The 11,497-nt window shown below is 37.7% G+C and overlaps 1 protein-coding gene across 2 annotated transcripts in view; it reads left to right on the forward strand.

The window, feature by feature from the left end:
- The window catches only part of LPL (lipoprotein lipase), a 38,219-nt gene extending 29,918 nt beyond the window's left edge, over positions 1-8,301 (forward strand). For both annotated transcript variants that reach the window (XM_077476206.1, XM_077476207.1), the window contains exons 9-10: positions 3,059-3,166; positions 3,841-8,301. In XM_077476206.1, the coding sequence (XP_077332332.1) occupies positions 3,059-3,166; position 3,841 (109 nt within the window). In that variant the 3' untranslated portion in view covers positions 3,842-8,301. The remainder of the gene's footprint in view (positions 1-3,058; positions 3,167-3,840) is intronic.
- Positions 8,302-11,497: the final 3,196 nt, after the last annotated feature.

The raw sequence follows: 11,497 nt of genomic DNA on the forward strand, positions 1-11,497 counted from the left end.
GCAATGATTTTGCACAGAGCAGCCTGGATCCTACTCTTCTCGGGGTCCCCTGCCAGCGCTCATGGCCCCTCCCTCCAGTTGAGTGCACCCACAGCAAGCAGCTTGCTATGGGGGCACCCGAGCTGAGCCGCAGCTTTGTATGTCATTTCAAACACTGAGCTGTGGTTCGACCCGCCCCTCTCCTAATTGGCTAACTGACTTTGATGGACATATGATGATGGTGCCGCTGCTGTGTCTCAGCCAATCAGGGGAGAGTCCCGTACAGCCAATGTACTTGTGCACATCACTGGATAGAGATGGGGCTCGGGTAAGTATTCGGGGGGCTGAGGGGGGAGCTGCACACAGAAGGTTTTTCATCCAAGTGCATAGAATGCATTAAGATAAAAAAAACCTTCTGCCTTTACAACCACTTTATTATTGCTACCATTTTCTAGACGGTACTGTATATCAGAAGAACAATACCATTTGACACAACTGAATGTGTACATGCTGTTATAGTGATCAAGCAATTTTCTTTACAATGCAACTGCAAGCAGTTTATTTGGATATGTTATGCAACAGCACCAAAAAAAACAAAGATGTCCATTCATAAATTACAATAAAACAGCTATGATCTTTTGAAAATGTAATGCACATCATGCCTAATATTTACTTGCTAATGTTAGTTGCTTACTGCTTTTCTTGGCATCATTTTAAATAGTAGATGCAGTGTCCAGCCAGTGAAGTACACTCCTGTGCTTTTTACCCACTTTTGTTCAACAGTAAAGTAAAAAAAAAACAGAATGTTACCCTTGCAGGGGTTTCAGTGTCTTCACAACAAATTAAAACTTCCTTCTAGCTATCTGGACAGCATAGTAATGCGGCCATACACGGTTCGAATTTCGAAAGAATTTTCTTTCGAAAATCGTATCTAAGAATTTTCGTATGAATTTCGCACCATTAGTGGGCTGCAGCAACAGCCGATTTTCGTGCGGAAATAAAATTTGAGGAATCGGACATGTTGGAAATTTTTAGAAAAACGAACGATTTTCTAATCAATGATGGGAGAATCGTGCGAGAAACGTAATAAGAAAAGAAAATGTACGGAGATAAAAGAAAATGTACGGAGATAAAAGAAAATGTACGGAGATAAAAGAAGATTCCCAGCCAAGAAAATTATTTTCTGTAGCAACATGAGGTGAAATTGAAGGCTTGGTCGGCCGAATTTCGAAAATCAATGGTGGCATCATCGGATCACAAAAGAAACTAATTTTCGGATTTTGAAAAGAAAATTCGTTTGAAATTCGACCGTGTATGGCCTGCATTAGTCCCTGAGTTTGTGTCTGCTCAGACTCACCACATCAAGTAATTTAGTCTTGTGAAAACCCAACTTCCCAACCTTGGCTGCACAGTCTCCTGCTTAATTACACATGGACGGTGGTTGATTTACTAAAGCTGCAGAATGCAAAATCTAGTGCAGCTCTACATAGAAACCAATCAGCTTCTATTTTTTTTTGTCAAAGGCTAATGAACAAGCTGAAGTTAGAGGCTGATTGGCTATCATGTACAGCTGCACTAGGTTTTGCACTCTCTGGTTTTAGTAAATCAACCCCATAACAGTCTAGGCTACAGCCTTGTCCAATATGATTGTCTTTTCATGAGGCCAGATGGGACACTCTCCAAGTGTCTGTTCAGACACCCTGCTCCTGCAGAAGCTTGTCTCTAGGGAAAGAACCCTAACCCATAGACAGCCCCTTGACTAAAAAGGCTGTGCACACCTGCACAATCAGGATGCTGGCTTTCAGGATAAAGCCTCTAACCCTGGACACAGGGTTAGAGGCTTCATATCTCTCAGGTCTCTTCAAAGCCTCTGGACTCCAGAACCCAATCCAGGAGTTACTAATTCTGGAGAAAACTGTGAAACCCATTTTCTCCATACTGTTACAAGTTTTTAAATTAAACTCCAGTCAAACAGCTAAATACACATATGAAATATATATATGGAAGCTAATAAATCTGCCAAAGGATTTGTATTTCTGTTAATGCAATCCTGAGATTTTAACTTTTACAACAAAGCCAGGTCAGGGACATCACAATTTTCTGTTGCCGTTAATTAGTACAAATTGGACCCCTCTACTCTGCCAGCCTGCATTCAATTGTGTTTTTATTCCTGACTAAATAAAACTCATCATCCCACCACTTTCTTACTCTCTTCATGAAAATATAAAACACCTCAGATACAGAGGAAACGTAATCTTACCACTGTAGGCATAAGGCCGCGTACACACGCGGGGACTGTTCGCCCAACTTTGTCCGTCAAACAGTTTCAGCAAACAGTCCGCTCAAAATTAGCATGGACGGACATGGCCACACACGACGAACGAACAGTTTGCTGAAACCGTGCGCGATGACGTGAACGGCACGTACGACGGGACGAAAAATACGACGTCCTATACACTGCATTATAACTTTCGGCGTGTAAATCCTTTCTGAGCATGCCCGGAACATAGTTTGACGAACAAGCCTACACACGAGGGGACTGTTCGCTGAAACAAAGTTTCAGCGGACAGTTTTTCGGAATTTCCGAAAAACCTTGTTCAGCGGACTGTTCGCTGAAACTGTCCGCTGAAAGCCCACACACGGGCGGACTGTCCGCCGAGACAATGTTCAGCGGACAAAGTTGGCCGAACAGTCCCCACGTGTGTACGCGGCCTTATAGTCTAGGAATGAGGTCAGCAAACCATGACCATTAGATCACCATGGTTCTACTACATTTCACATTTTGATGACAAGATCAATGAACTGCATGTACCCTTTCACCAATTTCTACATGAGAATGTTGTTGTAGTTCCTCTCATGTTGCCTTTTAATATGTCCAACTTGAGTTACGTGTTTTTTTTACAAACCACAAATTATTCTTCATATGACCATTTCCACATGAAATGTAAAGTCTGGGAACTAAATGATGATGTCCAATGCCAAACAAAATGCTTTTTTTCTTAGTATTTGGAAACTTGCAATTCGCTTTTCAGTTATGCTTGACTTGCAGTTAATATGAGTGTGCTTATTTGTGTTTTAGGTTAGTTTTTTGTCCTGAGAATGGTAAACATGCCACTCTTACAAGAGGAAAAGGCTCAGTGGTATTTGTGAGGTGCAATGAAAACTCCATCATGAAGAATCATGAATGGTAAGTACAATAACTGTTTTTAGAGCTATATCATTATTATCAATATTAGTATTATTTAGTAAGATTACAGCATTGATGTGCAAGGGTGAAATAAAAAGTCTGATTACATTTTCTTGGGCATAAAAGCAGGCTAAACTAAAATCTTGCCCTCTCCACCTTTTTTGTTTGAAAACAAGATCTAGTTATTTCTCAACTTTAGTGAGTAGTCCAGTGTGAAAATCTGAAAGTGTACCCCACAGTTTAGTAAAAGAATAGAATAGGCTGTCCATGGCTCTGTATAAAGGGTTTTATAGAAGGGATGAGAGAGTTGATCAAAGTAACGTATTCCTAATGACTTGACCAGCAGAACAACAGCACTCTTATTTTATTGTAATAACTAAATCATCTAGTTATTTCTCACCCTCAGTTAATAGTTCAGTGTAATTCATGGAATTCAACAGCATTAAATGTCAACAATATTTTCTATATTTCCAATTATAAAACCATTATATTTCCTTCATGTGACATTGCAAGTAAAATCTGAAAGTGTACCCCAGACTTCAGTAAAACAAGAATAGAATAGGCTGTCCGTGTCTCTGTATAAAGGATTTGGCAGAAGGGATGAAAGTAATGTATTCCTAATGACCTGAACAGCAGCACAACAGCACTCTTATTTTATTGTAATTTCTTTCCAGATATGAGCAAGATTTCTGCACTTAGAAGCACGTGTTACTTGATGGTATTGAAGCTCTGAAGAACACGAACATCTTTGGTTTCTACTCAGCCCAGTTTACCTTTAAATTAAGTCTACAGACATTTCATAGTAGACACAAGTAAACCGATGAGAAGCAAAAGACCAACCTCTTTATTGCACAAATGTACAACAGTTTCATTATGCTGTACAAGCCATTTCCATTCCAAGCAATGCAAGCTGTCTGTGAAATGTGTTAATGTATTTTTAAATAGATATTAGACAATCAAAATGTATTATTGAATAGTATATGCTCATTCCATGCTGTTTATGCACTGGAGTTTAAATAACAAACCAAGCTTGAAACACAGTTTATGCTCTATAGGAGTTACTACTAACATTTATAAATTAGAGTGCTGTATCAGCTTAACATTTTGTATTTTACAGATGTTATATAGCAAAAAAATAAGCTGGTATTCCTAGCAGAAAGACATTGGTTGTGAGAAAGATTGCAGTTTTTGTTCTTTTAAAAAAAAAAGCTTAACACCGACAAAAAAAAAAGATTTATACTTGCAGTAAGTCTCCCTCCTCACTACAAGGCTTAACCGCTCTTCTCTTGCAGCAGGGATCTGCAAACTATGACCCTAAACATGTCCAAGTCATGTATGTGAATGTCTAGGCATGATGGGAATTGTAGCCCCTGAACAACTAGAGGGCCATAGTGTGGAGACCCCTGACCTAGAAAATTGCTCCTCTTTGTATGACTAATCCATTGGTCACATTTCTATGATGTCATCTCATACAATGCAGGACCAGCAGTTCTGCAATGTACCGAAGTACTTCAAGGGCCTACCCACAATACAGAGCATTGAGCAGTGGAGGAGAGCATGAGCTGCTGAGGGAGTGAGGAATAAGGCAAGTACTGGTATATCACCTTCTTTATTGTTCCCTAGTCAAAATGAGCAGTTAACCCTTACAGTCCAGAGGAGGACACATTGCAAGAATAAATCTTTTTTTTTTCCTTCCTTGAGTGGAGCTTTAAATCACACCACAGCAAAAACACAGAGAGAGAGAGAAAAGAAGAGAGAAGAAGGTGTTTTTTATCTGTGCGGTTTTTATTGCTGTCTTTTTTTGTCTGACACTCATTTACTGGAAGTGAAAGAAAATCTCCCCAACAGAGGCATAAAGAACAAACAAGAGAGGATTTAACTCTTCGCCACACTACAATTCTTTTATATATAAATTGCCTTCTTTGTTTTAACTGGGGAGATTCTTCCTCTTCTGAAAACTGTAAAATATACAGGAAAAGAGAGAAAATCTCCCTATTGGGGACAAAATCAGCACTAAAATTCTGACAGAGATTCTAACTTATCCCATCTCTATGCAAGACAAAAATAAAAACAGGGGTTTGGATGGAGAAGGATGATTCTTCAAAGGTTAATAGTATTTCCTTTAGCTTAGGGAACTTAAAAATGACTTGAAGCCACAATGGTATTTAACAATAATGCCCTTGGATGTTCTAAATATGGGGCAGGTCCACAACAAAATAGTACCTCCATTTAAAATAAACAAATGTTGTGTTAGATATGTTTGATTATGTACCACGTTTTAAAATAGATTTGTTGAAAAGGATATAAGAAACAAAAGATGATGTTTTGTTTTATCTTCATAAAGTATTATTTAATGACATGTAAAGAGCAGTAGTATGCTTTAAAATACAGCAACCAATCACAGGTCAACTATTATTAAGTTTCACTACTCAAAGCTGATTGGTAGCAATGAGCTTAATTGCATTACTTGCTTTTACAGTTACTAAATAAGGCTAAAATACTTCTGTTCATTACACACTCTCCTAATAATAATATACATGTTACTATAACTATTATCTTCTAAATTCATTTACAAAACCTATACATGGTTTCATTTTTTGTTTTACGTTGACAAAAACCTATATTGTTACATATTTATTGCACAAACATTTAAAATCTTGCTTTAAAATGTATTATTTAAAGTATATAGTTTAACAATAATATAAAAAGACAAAAAAGCAGTATTGCATCTGTATTGTTTGGCTAGTGAGAAATAACCCTGTATAAATATGTATAAAATTGCTTAGCACACCGGTTTTGTAAAATCAAAAAATTTAAAATTTTGAAACAAAATATACGTTGACATTTTTTGATGTTGTTGCTTTTTGATCTTCATCACAAAAATAAAAGACCTTTTGCCTTCAAATGACTGTTAACAGAAAGTATCAAGGAGCTGGGACATTTTTTTTATATTTATAATTTTTAATGTATATGTTTTAAAAGACTGCTGATGTGTTTTTTAGTTAAAAAAGGGACTCATACTAACTCCCATTTCATCAAATGTATGAATATCATCTGTTATTAGTTGCTTAAATTAGCAAATATTGTTGAATGCATGCTTGATTGTCCAGGCATTGTTACATTAAAATATAGCTATACAGTGCCACAGATGAATAGCCATGCCATACAGGAAATCATGTATGAGTGGTCCCCACTTCTTTCCAGTGAAATAATGTAGAAGAAAAATTGTGTCCAAATTTTCAATGTCTGTTGACAATATGATTTTTCCTTTTTTTTTTTACATATACTATAGATTCTATTCACAGCTAACACAGCTTTTTTATGTGCATTTCAGTAGGCAGTGCAGCCAGTTTAAATGGACAAAAAAAAATAATTACCTGCACTTTTTTTTGGCCAACACAGCATTTCACACCATGACACAACACATAGTACATGCACTAAACACCATTTACATTGTATCTGCACATTGCAAACACTGTTAATGTTATAGTTATTATAACCTTCAAACAAATAAATGCATGCATTTTTTCAAGTGGAAAAAAAATATTGTTTAAATTACCTACTACCTAACCTGGTTTTCCTAAATTTACCATCTGAAGCAGTCTTTCCTATATTAACTACAGTATAATGCTAAAAGAGATGATTTACTAAAGCAGTATTTTTTTCTTTTCACCTAATAGATTTCTTAAAACATCAAATTATGCACAAGCACATTTAGTTTTTACCTTGCACAGTATTGAGCACTTATAGTAAATACAGCTTTAGTGGGGTGGTTAAAACATTTACACTTTGGTAAATAACCTTCTCTGGAAGAAAAACCAAAAACAATTTGCCCAAACCTAGCAATTTCAACATTTAATTGCAATCATTTTTTTGTGCTGCGAATATGAAAAATAGTCACTATGCTCTGGAGACAGTCAGTGCAATACACTTATAATTTTTTGATGTTTCCCTAAATTACTGTAAATTAGGACTGCTTGTGATGTGGCATCATAATTTTAATTTTTTCTTTTAGTTTCTATTGACAGAATATTTGATTGTAATTGTAGTCATAATACCTAAATATATAACCCAAAACTCATCAAGCAAACAATATCGTGGGATCCATTTGATTGCATAATTGCATATTTCCAGGTGCGCAGTAATGCATAGCTACCATATACTGGTCTTTAAAAGTCTTTAAAGGCCTAGCTACACTAAACTCATTTCTGATTGGTTGCCCTAAGTCATAGCAGATGGATGCTCTTTGTGTAAATTTTGAAACCTCAAGTATTCAAAGAAAATGAAGTCAAAAAGCAAAGGGAAACATTTTTGTCAACATAGAATATTAATGAGATTTAAAACAAAACATTAAACATTTGTCATTTAATAGCATCAATTAGGTGATCATTATTCTTGTATTTCTACATTAGTCTTTATAATAGTCTGTATGGTTCAGAACTCCACTTTTACTTACACGGTTTGGTACAATATGATGCTGGATTCATCTTCCAATTTATTATAAATGTTGTATAAGATAGGTTTATTAAATCTAGCCTTCTATACTAACAAGTCATGCATACTTAAAACAGACTCCTGTCAAATTTTCTACATGCCATTTTCTACTATGCAAATAGGTGCTGTGGCATCATTTTCAGTACTCTACGGGGTTGATTTTCTAAAACTGGAGAGATGCTAAATCTGGTGTAAATCAGCATAGAAACCAATCAGCTTCCAGTCTTTTTTTGTCAAAGCTTAATGAATCAAGCTGGAGTTAGAAGCTGATTGGCTACCATGCATCGCATACCTCATATGTAAACATCTATTTGAGTATATAAAAAACAAACTTCTTTGTGTGTGTGTATGAAACAGAAAATATATGAAAGATGTGTAAAAAAAAAAACATACATTGTACCACTTTAAAATTTTTAAAACTGTTACATAATAAACATATTACAGATACACTATTTATATAATGTTTATATATGTAAATTAAACTTTGTATGTAAATATATATATATTAGGATTTAAACTTTTTTTGTTTGTAATGTAAATAGCCTCTTTTTCACATTTGGTATGTTTTAATTGTGTATTTTTACAAAGAAGTAATCAGTGTATATAAAAAGGTGATAATAAAGAATTTATTTGATGAAAAATATATTAGTTATGTGTCCATAAATTTGGTTTACTTATCACAATAGGTATTTCATTGTTACATTTTTATCTAAAATTAAATATTTTTCCAGGACGGAGTGGTGCTCACATAAGAGGAAAATGTTATACTTACCTGACGGTAATTTTCCTTTGCTGATGCAAAGCATGACAGCATATATGTATGGGTAGGCTCCGCCCCTGCCCTATTCCATGATCGGTTACACTTTAAAAGTAAGTCTCCTCCCTGCAGGCCACATTCTCGTAACTTAGTATCACTACGAAGCCTTTTCAGGAGGAACCTATATGCTGTCATGCTTTGCATCAGAAAAGGAAAATTACCATCAGGTAAGTATAAAATGTTCCTCTTTCCTGACAAAGCATGACAGCATATACATATGGGATGTACCAAATCACCAGGAAACAAGGGTGGGTAATGCTGAAGTGTTTAAGTTGAGGATTAGATCTATCCTCCCTAACAATTGAAATATATTGTAGCTAAGGCCACTGGGTCCACTTTAAAATGGGCCCCCTATGTGTTGAATGTAGACCAGGTCGTAGTTTGCATATTAGTTTTGGAGGGACTCATTTGGAGTTCCGTCCATGGATGCGCAATCCGCCTGGAAATGCGGTCTCTGCCCTCAATGGATTTGTCCTAGCCATCTAAGCCCCTTGACTAACTTGATCCGCACTACTGCGATTGTCTTTAATGGACAGTTATTGTCTTCGGGTGCCGTTAATTCTAAAGAGCCTATTGTTTTCTCCTTGAAGAAGGACCAATTCTGTGTCTCTCTTCAAACTTGAATCTATTTTCTATTTTCAAGAATGATGTTCTAACTCAGATGCTGACCTCTGTATAGTGATAAGGAATATACTAGAACCACTTTGCCTGATAATTGCAGCAATCCTTCTAGACCTATTAGCCATACAAAATACTTCTTCGGTGTTACTGGCCCTAAGGAGGATGTCTTATCCCTCTGAATGGAGAATGAGACAATATGTCCCACACTGAAATACCGAAAGGAATACTGCGCTGTGACTAAAAAACCTCAAATATAAAAAGCAGCAAACATCACCGAAAGACAAAGTGGTTTAAATATAAAGTGAAAAGAAAGATGTCACGCTGAAGAATAATATGTACCAATAAAGCTTCTATCTAAACATCATAAAAAAATGGTGGTAAATAACAATAAAATAAAGATATGCTTCAACATGTGACAACTTAGTGACAAGATCACAATAAAGTGCAAAGTGTGTGATTAAAAGGAAGGGCGCGTACACACGACGGAATTCCAAGCTGTCTTGCCTACACACTGGCCCACAAAATTCCGTTCGTTTAGAATGTGGTTACAACACGTACAAAGGGACTAATATATGTTCGATGAGAGACAAATATAAAAACACAGGGTACTGCAGAGGTTACGATTATGTATATAGTTGGTTTGCACGACGTTGAATATTTGAAGTGATATGCACCGCTCCTCGCTGGTTAGGGGTTGGTGACACCCTGCTCTGCTCCACGGCCCTGATACGGCTGGAAGCGGTAAGGGGGAAGACACATGGCAGAAGACACATGTGATAAACAATGAGACTAAAGAACTACACGTACTATAGACATAGCACACGGACATATCTTTATTTCTGATTATATGAACACAGTGCGGTTGGTAATAAAAATGACGGGCCAGACTGAAGGTCAAACAACATTGATCTCTATGTGTCCTCATAAATATACAGGAATTCCCCTGTCTTGTAATAGGGGAAAAAGACATTGTTATTTTTGTTTTTGTTATTGATGTATGTATATTTTGTTTGTGTTTGTTTGTTTTCAATAAAAAATTATCTGATAAAAAAAACAAAAAACATAAGTCTACCAATTTTAACTTGTACAATTCAATACAGTCTATTTGGAAGGAGAAATCAACTCCTTTTTAATTAACATGTAGCACTAACCCTCGAAGAAGCTGCTGGTTTTATTTGGGCTTACCGATACCTCACCTTCTCGCCTCTCCGTCACAGGGGTCCTGTTATGCCGCGTACACACGAGCGGACTTTTCAACATCCAAAGTCTGACGGACTGATTCCGTCAGACTATTCGATCGTGTGTGGGCTGCAACGGACTTTTGATCCGCCAAAGTCTGACGGACTTTAGAATATGGAACATGCTTCAAATTTTTCCGGCGGAACTCCGCCGGACCCGGTCCCTTCGAAAAATTCGCTCGTGTGTATGATATTCCGACGGACTAAAACCGACGCTAGGGCAGTTATTGGCTACTGGCTATGAACTTCCTTATTCGAGTCCAGTCGTACGTCATCACGTTCGAATCCGTCGGAGTTTAGTGTGATTGTGTGTGGCCAAGTCCGCTCAGTCGAAAAGTCCGTCAGAACTCTGTCGGAACTCCGGCAGAACTCCTTCGGAAGTCTGTCGGACATAAGTCCTCTCGTGTGTACGGGGCTTTAGAAAGTAGCCCAAATTATGTTGAATCTCACACTTAGTCCTTTTTTTAACACTTATTCAGGATAACCGCAAAAGTCCTTCAATAGAGGGTCAGAGGATAAAGGGGGAGTTCAGGCACCTAGTAATTGTGGGTTAGAGGTATTGGTCAGATACAGAGGACAAACAGCCCCACAGACTGGATCCAGCAACCATCAGATAGGCCCCTCTCACTTGACCTAGCAGCCAACAAAGTCTCTGCCACAGACTTGTCAATTAAATTTAAGAAATCTTGAGAAATTAGAAGAACTACCATATAGTACCAGATTATTTCAGCCGACCCGGCGATACTGTATGGGCGTTGATCTGGGTTGCGTCCTCTAACTGAGTTTGCAGGCTCCTCCAGAGACACCAGTCTTGCGCTCGGTCCTCTACTAGAAAAGTCCTCCCCTGGATCCTCTAGTTTTCTTGGCTTTTCCCCACAGGCAAGACAGCACAGGGCCACCCCTGGATCAGTAGGCCCCAAGACTTTTCTGGGCCTACCCTCTCAGTTGCAGAGCCTCAGGCCAGCTGACCTGGAGCGCATAACCACGCGGCACAGACCCCAGGCCAGGAGAGCCATGAGGTCGGGATAGCTGACCCCGCAAAAGAACCACCAAAAATGGCGTCGGTACCTTAAATACCCTCTCCCAGAATTCACAGCAGAGAAGACACTCCCACTGAGCCATTTCTGAGCAAGAGGTAGTATTCAATACATCCAGCCTGCT

Source organism: Lithobates pipiens, unplaced genomic scaffold, assembly GCF_037356315.1.
Source record: "Lithobates pipiens isolate NorthernLeopardFrog02 unplaced genomic scaffold, aLitPip1_a1.2 Scaffold_13, whole genome shotgun sequence".
Classification (NCBI taxonomy): Eukaryota; Metazoa; Chordata; class Amphibia; order Anura; family Ranidae; genus Lithobates; species Lithobates pipiens.